Below are 14,215 nucleotides of genomic sequence, written 5' to 3' on the forward strand. Positions count from 1 at the left end.
TGACGAACATCATTTTTTTCTCCAGTGTTCAGAACAATGCACGTCATCTTGCAGACCTTTTTAAAAGGGGCAGGCTTACTTAGGCTTTGTGTTTCTGGTTACAGTAGCTTTCCTATTATTGAGTACCATTTCCTGTCTTTCACATCCTGAATAAAGTGACAGTAATTTGCGGTTGACAAGAAGCATACTACTAATATAGGAATGTCTTTTTAAAATTGTTTCTCGAAGTAAATAGTTGCCAGGTTGCACAGTATTTTAAAATGCAGTCCGGTATCTGAATTTTGCCCAATTGAATGGGCCATTTTATTTGTTAAAGAAGTAATTCATGCTGGAAAGATGATCTTTTCATAAAACTGGACTGTCTTTGAAGTAGAAAGACACAAATGTTTTTGGAAATTTGTGCGATATGACCAGTGAAAACAGAGGGAAAGGGCTGTGACAAGAGGTAGAAAACTTACAACTACCAGAATATACTGCACTACGTCACAAAGGACAAGTAAACCCTCCTGCTGGTGCGTAAGCAAGGTTGTCTATTTTGACACAGGAAACAATATAGTATCCAACAATCTCGAATTGCATTCAAACAGTAAACTTAAAAAATGTTTCCGAATATATTTTAGTCAAGAAATAGGCAATCACGACACTCATATTTGTTTTACCCTGATCTCAGTTTTTTCAGCCTTACAATACAAGAAACAGTACTGCACCCACTTCATGTTCACAAGTTCTCAAATTACAGCCAAACAGTGCACTAAAGTATGTTTCTGGAGACATTTTAGATGAGATATAGGCAATACATCAGTACAATCTTACTACACAGTTTATATATGATCAGCACTGACTAGACTGCTTTTGAGAGAGAGAGAGAGGGATGGTGCTCGTTCTTGATCGGGGGGCAAAAATGCCAAATTACAATCTGTAGTTCGAGCAACAGCTTTAGAGCCAGCGAATATCTAATGGATGAAACGTGTCATCCGGCAGATTTGAGCGGAGAGATGAGCAGGGAGATCTGTGCAAGATGGAGGGAAGTTTACCACAGTTCATTTACACAAACTACAGACAATGTTATGATCCAAAGCTGGTTGAAAATTGGCAAAGTATCCCTTAAATTGAGGGTTGTGGAAATTACAGAAGAGTTGCAAAGAAGTAGACTGCTTTTAAATATGGTATTTAAGCGGGATAAAGCAGAGAGTTGGCAGCTGTGACCTCAACTCTCTTACACACTCTGTGATTCTGTCTTTGTGTCTTCACTTGTTCTGTGATCTCCCTTCTTTTCATGGCTCCTTTTTGCCGAGGAGACATCAACATAGCCATGGCAATGAGTATTGATGCGTGAAATCCACCTGTCTAGTATAGCAGTAATTACCTCTCTGTCTTGGGAAGACTGAGAGTGAGGATGAGCTGAGAGATGGACAGATGCTCTCAGAAAAAAAAGAGGAAAGCGGGTGTGCAAATGGAAATTAGGGTTAATTGCAAAGGGAAGAGCACGATTGGAGAGAAGCTAAGTAACAGACAGACAGACTAAAAACAAGTACAAGGGGGAAAAAAGATTGGGACAATGTGAAGCGGAAAATGAATCAGTCGACTAATGGTGTATAAAGGATATATCAGTTTGGATGTCTGTCCCGGATAGATAGCAGCACACCAGAAAAGAGTCCCCAGGATCTATCTGTAGTGGAAAGGTTTCTGCCTGAAGTGCACCAGGCCCATATTCTTCTTTGTCTGTCCCAGGTGGAGCTGGAGCTGGAGTCTCTAAAAAAGCAGCAGGCATTTGCTGCTGACAGCAACTCTTTGGGGTCCAAAGAAGAGGTCAGCATACTCAGGTATTTAACACACACAACCTGTTGCAAAGAAAACCAATTCAAAACCAGAGACATGAAAGATTTATGCATGTACAAGGGCCGGATTAACTTGTGTGTGTGCTGAGCTATACCTGTAGGATTAATCTATTGAGCCAACATTGTGCATAAATGTTATATTAATAAACAAGTCAGTAAGTGTGTGTCAGTGAGTGGGTGTGCTTGCATTTTTCAGACAGAAAATTGAAGATTTAGAGGCAGAGCGGCAGCGTTTGGAGGAGCAGAACAACATTCTGGAGATGAGGTTGGAGAGACACAACCTACAGGTAGGCACCAAGACTTCCTTGCGACAGTTGTCTGTGTGTGATGGACACAAAGAAACCAATTTAATAACCCCAAGGGCAGCAACCTAGCCCGTATTACATTGCAGATTGATTCACACAAACGCTTCCCATATCTGACAGCTTTTCAAGTACAATTGGACCCAGGTGTGATTCCAGCAGCGTCCAATGGAAAACTTGTAGAACCTGCGGCTTATTTTAAGTCCTCCTTTATTCGTTGAAGGGATTAGAATGGACAGGGTGGTGGAGGGGGGGCATCGTCTAAATAAATGTAGACCTTCCCTAGTGTCAACTGGGAATGAAACTGGCTGTAATGAAATGAATCCTGGTCGGAAGCCTCCTTATCACTGACACATAAATACGCACTTTGATGAGTGTGTGCATCTAATCCAGCTACTTTCATCTTGCAAAGTTACTTAACTAACTCCCTCAGTTATACCCGATCCCTTCTCCTTTTTAAATTGGCTCTGCGTGTGTGTGTGTCTGTGTGTGTCTGTGTGTGTCTGTGTGTGTCTGTGTGTGTCTGTGTGTGTGTTTGTGTGTGTTTGTGTGTGTTTGTGCGTGCGTGTGTGTGTGTGTGTGTGTGTGTGTGCGTGTGTGCGTGTGTGTGTGTGTGTATGTGTTTCATCTCAGTCAGGTCCTTTAACTCCCCTGACTCATACTGTGCCAAACTAAGCCTACCAGGGCACTTTAATGAAACGTGTGTGGGCAAGCGTGTTGGTTCCATTTAGCTGTGGGGTGAATGAAATCCATGTGTTCTCAAGCATGACCACCACTTTTAAGGCAATTGACAACTGAGTGTGCGTATAGGAGTGTGTGTGTGTGCGCACAGGTTTCAAGGTTGCACCGTCAATGGATCAGGTCAGTTCTTAAGAGTTAATTTTTATGACTCCTCCATGGTCTAATGCACACAAAGAGACCTCTACATCAGACAGAGTGAAGAGATGAGGGACTGAATGGAGAAGCATTTGAAAGGAGAAATGGTTGGCTGAATGAATAAGCATGAAAGACGTACAGAATTGAATGCTTGAATAAACGGACAATGGGATTTTTCATTATATCAACTTGCACTTCAGATTCATGTAGCCTAACCCATCATTTCCGCCCTGTCTTATTGAGATCATAGTGACTTGTGTGACTGTCAACCACTCGTATTACAGTATAACGAGACTGCTTTTCATGGTCGCGTGCTCAATCATCCTCACTAGTAATCTGTCAGGAGGCACACTGAGACATTCTGATTTTTAATGCATCTGTAGTTTAGGTACATGTGTATAGTACAGTGGATATTTTTAAAGAGCTTTATACTTTTTTAAATGTTTAAATACAACAAATACAACTGACTAGCTCAAGGAAGTGCACAGTTCTTTAGGGATGTTATGGTACAATGGTTATTGTATCCAAAAATATTACTGTAAATGATGCTTTCACAATATTGCATCAGACTTTTGCGAAGTACTTCTATTACTAATAGAGACAGACCAATATGTTTTTTCAGGGCAGATTCAGAATTTGTTAGAAACTAAAGAGACCGTTAACTGATGCTTGAAACTGATATACATTTGCAGTAAAAATAAAAATAATACTAGAAAAACACAAACTTCAACACAAAAGTTTGTTGAAATGCCTTTAAGCATGTGCTTAATTAAATGCTGCAAAAGATATATATATCTGCTGTATGAAAGGTGTTTATCCTTGCTGTGCTGCATTTTTCTTTGCCTTCAGTGGCACAGCATCCGTCAGTGTTAATAGGCTTTAACTCCTGTTGTTTAACCAATCAGATAGTGCTGTGGGTGGGGCATTTAGTGAGCCATGTATTAGACACATGAAATGAAACCTTCATCACAGACAGGGTTAACTTGATTCAGTAGTTTTAAGGCAACCAGTTTTCTCTTTGCCACCTGCATTAAATGCATGCTCACTCTCATATTTATCAGAACTAAAAACTGTTTGCACCTTATCGGGTTGACTAGCTAATGTTATTGTCACGGTAGCTAATGCCAGACATGAGCTTTGGGACAAATTTGCAACATGCAAGCTGTGACTTGTGGCATGAGATAATTTCCTCATTTCTACCTGCTTATTTTGACATGTTTATATAACCAAAACAAATAGCAAATGGCATTCAGTATCTTGTGTCTATATGCAGGTTATGGGGATGCCTTTCATTCTCGAAGCTTAAAACACTTTAATTAATAAGTGGTCTATGTCCTCAACAAACCTCTGCTGTGCAAAACTACTATCTCTAATACACTACTTGCTTATTAAAACATTCTTTATTTTAGATTAGAAAACAAAGAGAACAATTTCATTTCGAAATTTGAATGCCTTTTGCAAACATAATATCTGCTAGTGGAAATCAATAACATGTATTTTTGTTGATGTCTATGATTTCCTGTCCAGTTAAATTTCATAATCAATGTTGTGACACATGTATGTTTTTTTCCACTTATACATTTCTTTAGACAGCTGTTTTCTTGTCTTCTAATCCTGGGTTGCTGTTGTTGGTCATGCCAACTAATGAGTTTCCTCCTTGAGAAGGGAGGGAAATGTCAGCTTTAAGATTACAGTATAAATGTAAGGGAAGGAGCGGCAGAACTGCAGAGCTTTCATCTTCTTATTTTCGGAACTATTGGATTCTCTATTTGTTTCCAAACATTCGTTATTGATGATGACATGAATGCAAACAAATTATGTCAAGTGCACCAGATTTTTTTTTTCTGACCACCTACTCGGTTGTTCAGAATAGTAAATGCAGAGGCTGTATGAATTGGTTATAGAAGCTACCAGTTATCATTTGGCGACAGAGAGGAGCAAAATATAAACTTGACAGATTATTGCTTTTTAGGCTAAAGCAGTGACTGGGTAGATTTGAACACAGTGTGCTGATTTTTAAGGGTGTTTTAATGATTTGCCCCAAATTTGTTCTCTCAAAAAACTGCAGTATTTAATTCAGTCTTATAACGAAGAACGATAATAATATTTGCAGACAGATTTTCAGAAACTGTCAACGTGGGTTCTGCTCCTTTCAATGCGTGTTCTGTTAACCTTATGTAGCCCATCTGTGGTTTGGACCCTGTTTTCTTTTTGGTGAGACAGTAATTTTCATTAGCACATGGAAGAAAATTATATAATCATCATGGCTTTAACAAGTACAGCAGAATTACAGCTATTTTTAATTTACTCATAACAACAACAACAACAAGAGATCTGTGGTCTAATTTAAATCTTTCCCTACAATTTCTCTTTGTTTTTGTTCCTTGAATTTTTTGTCTTGCACTGTAGACCGTGACTGCGGCAGCAATAATGGTCGACTTAAGACTGCTTTATTTTGTCTTTTCACTCTTGTTATCATGACAGTGTCTAGACAGAGATAATTGTTGGCATTGCAAGAGGTTGCATCAACGTAGTCTCTGATGTACATGTGCTTACATGAACATGCCTGTTGTAGAATACTGCAGCATTATTATGTTTAGACAATATTTTTAGATTGAAAGAGATGTAGCATTAGTTGAAAAAGCAACTTATATTTGGCCTTGATGTCTCAGGTAAGGTTTTTTTCATTTTTAAACTGTGCCTCTGCTGTTGTTGTGATGTCATTTGAAGGACTGCATGCTTTACATATTTAAAAGTTTGAACAAGATGAAATCATCGAATAACATCAACAAATCAAAACAAAATGTAGTCAATAATTATATGTGGAAACATGGCTTACTGTTTAAGGCCTTCAAGCAATCCCTTAAGGTTTCAATGTAAGGGTGAAGAAAAGAATCGATTCACCTAAGTAATGCAATTTTGTTATAATTTTTTAAAATTGATTTTTTTTTATGCCTGAAGCAGTGTAATTCAAATGAAGAGGTGGAAATAAGCTGCTGATTTAATTGTAGTAGTCTATAAGTCATTTGATGCCAAATACATTTCAAGAAGAACAAAGTAGAAAAGAGAAAGATAATGGTAGATGTTCCAGGGGTACAGACATTTAGCTATTCAAATAGCAATTCCAAATCAGCCAGCCCAGCATTAAACTCCTTGCTGGATCAGCAAAATTTATGTTGTAACTTAAGTGTCATCTCCTAGCAGCAGAGAGTTAAAGGATTTCAGATTACTATTTAAAAAAAAAAAACAGAACAAAATCAATAAGTGTTGGTCAGTGTCGATACTGTGGCGGCAGGAAGAGCCAGCTTAGGTTTTTTGCATGGTCTAGTGTAAACAAAAGAAATGCAGTTAAGTAATACAGAATTCCAATACCTGTTGAACTGAAATACTTAAAAATGGTAGTTCATATTGTACCTGCACCAAAGTATTGTAATACTATTGAACGGTGAGGTTAGCATACTGTCCCAACTGTACTGCTGTGTTTGGTTTTTTGCTTCTGCCTCTCTTGTAATGGGGCTAAAAAATAGTATATCCTGAATTAGAGTTACAATGGTATGAAATTTTCAGGGTACAATAACTGTATCAGAAAATATCCCAGTTTCATGGTGTCACTATCATTAAGATAATCAATTATAATTAGCCTTATATTAAAGGAATGGAAACAAATTGCATTTTGTTCAATACTGCTGAGAAGTAACAGTCAACTTTAATACTGTGGTTTACCTTGAAACCAGTATATCATTACAACCCTTTCCTTTATATGGGGTTTTATGGCAATGTGGCGAGTAGTTGTTTAGATATTTTGCTGCCTTGTTAGATGTTTTGTTCTTCATAATGTTTGGCAGATGGACAAACCAGGTAATTGCCGGCAGCTGACATATCTGCCAGCAGGGAAAATAACATCAGAGCCTACTCAAACAACAGGCCCTTGTGACATGAACACTTACCACTTTCATTACCAGTTTCCTTCGGGCAACCTTGTCTCTAATGTATTTCACTGAGACAATTGAATACAATAGTGTTAAAGACATATTTTTAATGACAGTGTCAAAGACAGTACTGCTCACTAGTGCCCTCTTATGACTGCCAAATCCTTTTGCTGTTGCATACTGGTGACGGTTAAGCTCAGATTGATGATGATGTTGGTGGCTGAAGGACGACAGCAATAATTGACGTCAAGAAGGAGCTGTCTCTCCAGTGATGTTTGGTGTAAGATTCCCACATGGCCTTCCACTTTTCAGCCTTATTTCAAATGTGTCTAAACATATTAGAACCTTCCCTTTTTAAGCTTTGGTTTCAGTGTTGTAACTGTATACATTTGACTGAGCATCATTCCCACCAGACAGTGTGTCTTCCCATCACCCATCACAGGTCTGGCATGAAGGGAGTTGTGTGCATTCATAGGAAGGAAATATCATGATGTTTCTGTATAAAACTGATAACAGCCCTCTGACTTTTGAGCCAAAGAGATGTTGGCTGTGCAGCTCCACTCTTATCCAGTAAATCAGTGAAGTGATTTGAGACGTCAGAAAAGACTTCTGTTTCCCCCTACGACCTGCTCAGTGTAAGATGCAATTTAAAAGGGAAATGTCAGTAATGACAGTTTTGGTGAAATACATTTGATTGAACATGCAAGTTTCTTTTAAACTTTTATTTCAAGGCTCTTAAAGGGGAAAAAATAGGAAAAGTTTCTAAATACTCTCAGATTTTTTTTCTTTACAGCCTTTTAAAGCCATAATCAGTAGTTTCTTGACCATATGGATTACAGCTGCATCTTTTACTACAGATAAATATCTCAGTGATAAAATAGAGAAAACCAATCTGTCCTGGGGCTGGAACAGCAACTGGGAGTCCAATTACCAGCCAAAAGACACAGTAAAGGTCACTCTTGGTTCATGCAGGTGAGATGGTTCAACGTGACCAACTTGTCTGATGAGGTAGAGGTCGACATATTGCACATTCCAGTTGGTCCTGAGGGAATCTTCGGCACTGTACTTGTCTTCATGTTGAAAAGATACTGAAATAAGAAGCAAGAGGAGAGACCTTGCAGCTCAGTCTTCCATGGAAGATTCTGCTGCTCTGCAGACCTTTGCCATCATGCCTTCTAGCCACAACCTCAACCTACCCTTGTGTATCCATAAACTCCCAAAGCTTCAGGCCCCTATGGCAGAGCCTAACAGAGATTTTGAGGCTAATGCTCTAAAAAGCTCTTCAACTTCACCTTTACCAAGGCCTCTCAGCTCGCCTGGTCCTGTACCGCAGTTGGCCTGCAAGGAGGAGTAAGTTGTCTCAGCAGTCCACCTTAATTAGTACTTGGCTGATATTTCCTCTCGCCGTTATAGTTTCAGAGGGAAGTCAGTAGTCTGGCACAGAGGTTGCATTAGACTTTCTTGTTGTTGGTCCTATTGACGGACAGGGTCATGAAAATTCCGTCATAATCTATGATTGCCTGTACATGAGATCGAGGACAAGGCGATAGCTAATTGATATGCACAAGCGACCAACTGGACAGGGGTTTGAATTTCTGAAGTTTAAGGTAGATTGCCCTCAGTGTTATAACATGTCAAAATGACAGATGACCTTCAGAAATCAGTCATTGATGAAAAATATTCGGTTAATGCGACCCCTGGTCCTGCATTTACTTGTCTGCTCTTTCATAGAGAAAAATTCATAGAGGCTATGACCTGGCCCCAGACCTTTTTCTATGCCATATACCCACTATGAGAGCTCCAGGATTTCCATATACCCACTCAAAAAAGCATATGAATATGTAAAAACATAGAGTTGTGACAGAACTTTAACTTCAGCAATATGCTTTTGCAAATACTGGGTCAAGAGATGACAGCAAACTGTGCAAATGTTGCAGAAGATGCAGAATGACTCCCATCATCTTTCCTTACTGTTACCCCAAAGATAACCAAATCATGCAGATCTGTGGACCTTGGAGCTCTTCAGCTGCAGTCCTACTGCATAAACAGTATGGTCAATTCATACTTTATGCTTTGTGTTTGTATCTGAGCTTAAAGAATCTCAATAGAGTTTTACACCTTGTGGTGTAATGGGGGTGTTTTCTTATGAGTGGGTCTTTGCATTGTTTCCTTTTACTCTCATGCAATGGTGTTACATTATTCCAGTGATCAGCTTGTAGCAGTGACACGCTGAGATATGCTTTAATACCCCAACAAAGACAATGAAGACTACAAGTCAGAAGACATGGAGGTAAACAACAAAAATACTTTTAAAGGAAGGAAATGAATTCGACACATTTGTTAGTTTTCAAGAATACACACAATGTGTGTTTGTGAGTAACACCGGATTTAATATAACTTTTGTTTACAAGAAAACTCCACAGGGCCCCTTTAACTCAGGATATTTATCAGGATGCCAGATATTTCTGTCATGGACAGAGCCTTACAGAGATAAACCCATAACCAAACAAATCTTTCTTGGTGCATAATGGATGCTTTAACACGTCTGCCATTACTCCTTATTCCAGCTTGAGCTTTAAGGCTCCAATTGGCTTATGTTTGCTCTCCACCAAGGACCCATGTAAGAAATTGGTGCTGCAGGTAGCCGGTCATCCTCCAATTTTACCCATGTAGGAAAAATTACAGAATTGTAATCTCCACTTAGATCAATCCATGGTTATCTCATTGCCTGAGGGACTAAGGTACAGTACCTGCTTAGCATATGCTCTACATTTATCATAGCCAGCCCACATCACAGAAAGCGGCAGTAGGGTTACTGCTTGTTGTGATAGTTTTTTAATTGACAGTACACTTTTGTCAATAAGTGGTTATTAGTGTCTTTCCAAGGTACACTCCTTGATGTACTTTTTCCATAGGTAAAGACAATATGGAACAATAAGAGGACAAACAATGCTAATGCATTACTGCTATCAACTCATATGCAATAAAGTAGTTACACAAACAATTATTAGACAATGGATGAATATACACGTGTCTTAGATTTCCGTCACTACCTCAGTGCAGTTGTATGCTTGCAATATCAAATCCTAAATACAACCAAATATGACAACCATATGTTGCATCTCGGTTTCATAACAGATGTAGTACAAATGGAAAGCAATCTGTATCTCTGTAAAATTTTACTGCTTGTCAACAAAAAGGCAACATTTATAAACTAAAGAAACAAAGGGAGAACCATCCCCAGAACATGGGGATTTGCATCACCTTTGCTGCAAACAATGAGTACAGTATCATATATGGATTCAGCTTAACTAAGGACGATATGGACATTAAGACAGTAGAGTGGGTCGTCACCATCTCTGGTGGATTTTTTTTTCTTTTGTAGCACATAAAAAAAATAAAATTGGAAACCAAAAGCTACATTTCATCCTGAAAGTTCCCCTGGATACCGAAAGATTACTCAGAAACACCACAGACCTTGCTGCTAACAGTTTTTTTAAATTACTTCTTTAAAGATAGAAGTAAAGGTAGTTTTAATGATTTTTTTTGACAGGGAAGTCTTTGCATCTAGAGAAGCCAGGACACTTGTTATGGTTGATTTTATTTATTGATTTTTTTTGCCTTCACCATCATTGTAGTAGTGTAGCACCATACAATTCAGAGATGAATATCTAAATCTGTATGTCCTGTACTAGTAGGTAATGTGTTTTTCTTATTGGTAGTTTAAGTTAGCAGATCCTTTTAAAAGCACTTCAGTGTTCTTTGGGACAGGTATATCTTTGTAAAGGAGTGTCTAAAAAAAAATAAAATAAACAACATCAAGGATAGAGCTCCAGTGTGTTTTTAGATGATGTGACTCAGTAGCAGAGGTTGGTCTCTTCAGTGTCTCTCCAGTGTCTCTTCTGTCTTTCCATTCAGCCTGACTTTTATCAGTTCAGGGGGTTGAAGGCTGTGTATGTGCATATTTTTCTTCGTTATTTTTTGATACCCTTCCGCTCTTACACTCCTGCACACACTCACTCAGCATTAGTGTGTCACCTGGTCCATCAGTGACTCATGTGTCCCCTGTGGTCGCAGCTTTATTTAGTATATAAGTGCATGTTTCAGAGCGATTTGTTGAGCTGTGTTAAAAACAGACATTGTTCCCCAGACTTCGACCCCCCCTTAAACTGCATGTCCTATTACTCTGTCACTGCCCCCACTTTCTCTCTTTCTCATGCTCTTGATCTCTTGCTTTTTTGCTCTCTCTTCTTGCCTTTTGCTCTTTTCTATAACAGACTCTGCTCTCTAGCATTAGATGTGTTGTTATTGTTGTTTTGTGAATAAGAGATATGTAGCCTCGGGCACTTAGAAGGGCTCTCCACCTTGCTGCTCTGTAAATACTGTGTGCAAGAGTAGGCTGATATATGCATGTCAACACACAAGCAAACTCACAAAATTGGCCAACTGTAATATTAAGTAGTTTGCGAACATCCAACATAAAATCAGGCAATTTGGCATTTTTCTGATGTTGCAGCAGTGAACTAAATTATAATTTATAAATACATAGTGCTACACTTTCCTTTTTTTTTATCAGTGCAGACTTGCATGTGCTGTGAAAGTTAGTGCTTCTGTGTGCAACATTTTCAGCATTATTATAGCAACAAATAGGGCTTTTAATTGAAATGCTATTGAAATCACAGTTAGCTAAGTGCTGTATCCAAATTGGGGTGGCAGTGTGGTGTTGTGGTTAGCACTGTCTCCTAACAGCAAGAGGGTCCGAGCTTTGGATGTGGGTTGGGGTGACCTTCCAGTCTTGGGTGGGTGGGGCCCTTCTGTGCGGAAATTGCATGTTCTCCTCGTGTCAATGTGGGTTTTCTCTGGGTTCTCTGGCTTCCTCCCACAGTCCAAAGACATAAAGTCAGGTTAATTGGTGACTAAGTTGTGAATGTGGGTGTGAGTGGTTGTCTGTCTCTCAGTGTCAGCCTTGCGATAGCCTGATGACCTGTCCAGGATGTACCCCGCCTCTCGCTCAATGACAGTTGGGATAGGCTCCCACCCCCCCGCGACCCCTAAAAGGATAAGTGGTTACAGAAAATGAATAAATGAATATCCAAATTGCTGGAGCTGCAAATTATTTATAAAGGTAAATTGTGTCACAACATACCATAATAAATGAAGTATTGTGGTGCATCATCATTTTTATAAAAAGTAAAATTATGAAATTGAAATTGCGACTCACATCGTGAAAGCAATAACTGTCAAAATAATTGCAATATGATTTTTTTTTGCATATCATTCTGCCCTAGCAGCAAACCACTATTTACTATGTTAAGATATAGTGGAGTAATGGGGTCCTGATCAGAGGATAAAGTTTCGCTCCCTCTGTGTGTGTAGTAATCTGTGCTTTTCTTGTGCTTTCTTTTGGTAAGCCAGTCAGTCTGTGCGCTCATTTTAGTTCATGTATGTATCTCACTGGCTAGCTTAGTGCTGCAGCTTTGCACTCCGCTCATTCACTGGTTACCTCTGGTATTAGGACAGTGATGTGGTGAAAGCCTAGCACCCACTCTCTGGTCCCCCCCTGGTTAACACCATTAGCTCTGTGAGCACTGTTGCCATTGTTTAGTGCTGTTCATAGAGTTAGCCGCTAGCTGCCACTTCAGAGTTCAGAACTGTATTCAGATAACTCTTATGCCCAGAATTTCACACAAAGCCCCTTTAATGATACCTTTCTCCGTGTGATAGATGGTCATACTTGTTTGAACTTTTAGATTTCATGTTTTCTGTTGATTATATTCACTTGTCGGGTTGCAGCGGTATGCCGTGAAACCGTATGCTGTGGTGTGAAAATTGACAGCTATCATACTGTTTCCATTTGCCTTCGTCCAGTATTTAAAAGAAAAGTCACCAGATGGAAGATTTCACTTATGTTTGCATCTCCATTCCTCCTTGACTGCCTGTCAGAGTTAAAGTGTTTGTTCAACCAAGAAACCTTTCTGTTTTCATTCCTTTAAAGGTCAGTAAAAGTAATTATAATCATTCAAGATGACACCGTGAAAATGTAATATTTTCTGAGATGGTCATCGCACCATGAAAATCTCACCGTTACAACCCTATACTCGATTACTTTTTTGTCCTTTGCACCCTCTTTTTTTGCATGAAAGATAAACCAGATAAAGACAAAAAATGACCTTTTTCCCATTTTCTCACTTTAGTTTTTTTAATATAAGGAAAGTTCAACCAATTAAAAAAAAATGCTATTCTTCAGCTTACTCTGAAAGCAGTGTGCTTTAATGCCAAAGAGAAATACATTTCCTTTGTTTTTGCTGTTGAGCAGTCAATTAAAACTTTGCCCAGCGGCTCAGTCCAGGCATCCAAAACGTAAAATATAAATTCCTCGGCCGAATCATTCTAATTTTCTTTAGCTTGACCTAAATTTAAGGAAGTATATTTGAAATGGTTTTCACTTTTTGACAGCATGTAGCTGTTGGCTGCATTTTGAGGACTTCATTCCTCTTTTTGTGCTGGGTTTACAGCTCTAATCTACATATCTGTCTCACACTATCTAGTTCTTCCTTCCATTTTCGCTCCGTGTTTATCACAGCACACATACACAGGCATCCTTGAATAAACCCTCCATATACAGATGTAGAACTTCAAAAGATTTCGGAGAAAGAAAGTAAGCCTTGACTTTATCTGGCTGTGACGTGTGTGCAGTCCAGTTGAAAATGTTTTGATATAAATACACACGTTCTCTGCTCCTCATTTTGGAAAGCTCAATCCCTCTGTTCCTTTTAAATTATACAAAGCGTTATTTATAAGCGTGCAAGGCATTTTTCCCTTCATCCATGCTGCTTTTTCCCTATGCTGTAGGCAATGATACCCCAGCCCTCTTTGTTTTGATCGTGTTCTTTTCTATGTCCTTCACCGTTTCCCATCTTCATATCCCTTTTCTCCTTGTCTGCCTCTTGCTCTCCCACACGCCTGTAGTTTATTTGGCAACCGTCGCTTGGGGGCATATGGAATCTAATTTAGCTAGTAATCAAGAGCTCAGATTGGTGTGTGTGCCTGTTGTGTATCTTCCTGTTTGTGTGTATCTCCTTATATTGGCATTAAGCTAAGATAGACTCTTCTCATTTACCAAGACCTCATGGAGTCAGAAGAAAGACAAAGTAAAAAAAGGACATCATGTTTTCAAGAAACAACATAGCCTTTTTTGCTTTAGCTTCGTATGCTGTTTTCTCCTGTCACTAATATTCCTCTGTATTTACCAATCATTGTGTGTTATGCA

The 14,215-nt window shown here is 39.0% G+C and overlaps 1 protein-coding gene across 1 annotated transcript in view; it reads left to right on the plus strand.

The window, feature by feature from the left end:
- mad1l1 (mitotic arrest deficient 1 like 1) overlaps positions 1-14,215 on the plus strand; it is a 67,574-nt gene that overhangs the window by 18,210 nt on the left and 35,149 nt on the right. The window contains exons 14-15 of the mRNA XM_042485218.1: positions 1,732-1,823; positions 2,035-2,125. Of these exons, the coding sequence (XP_042341152.1) occupies positions 1,732-1,823; positions 2,035-2,125 (183 nt within the window). The remainder of the gene's footprint in view (positions 1-1,731; positions 1,824-2,034; positions 2,126-14,215) is intronic.

The sequence above is a fragment of the Plectropomus leopardus genome, chromosome 4 (genome assembly GCF_008729295.1).
Source record: "Plectropomus leopardus isolate mb chromosome 4, YSFRI_Pleo_2.0, whole genome shotgun sequence".
NCBI classification, from domain to species: Eukaryota; Metazoa; Chordata; class Actinopteri; order Perciformes; family Serranidae; genus Plectropomus; species Plectropomus leopardus.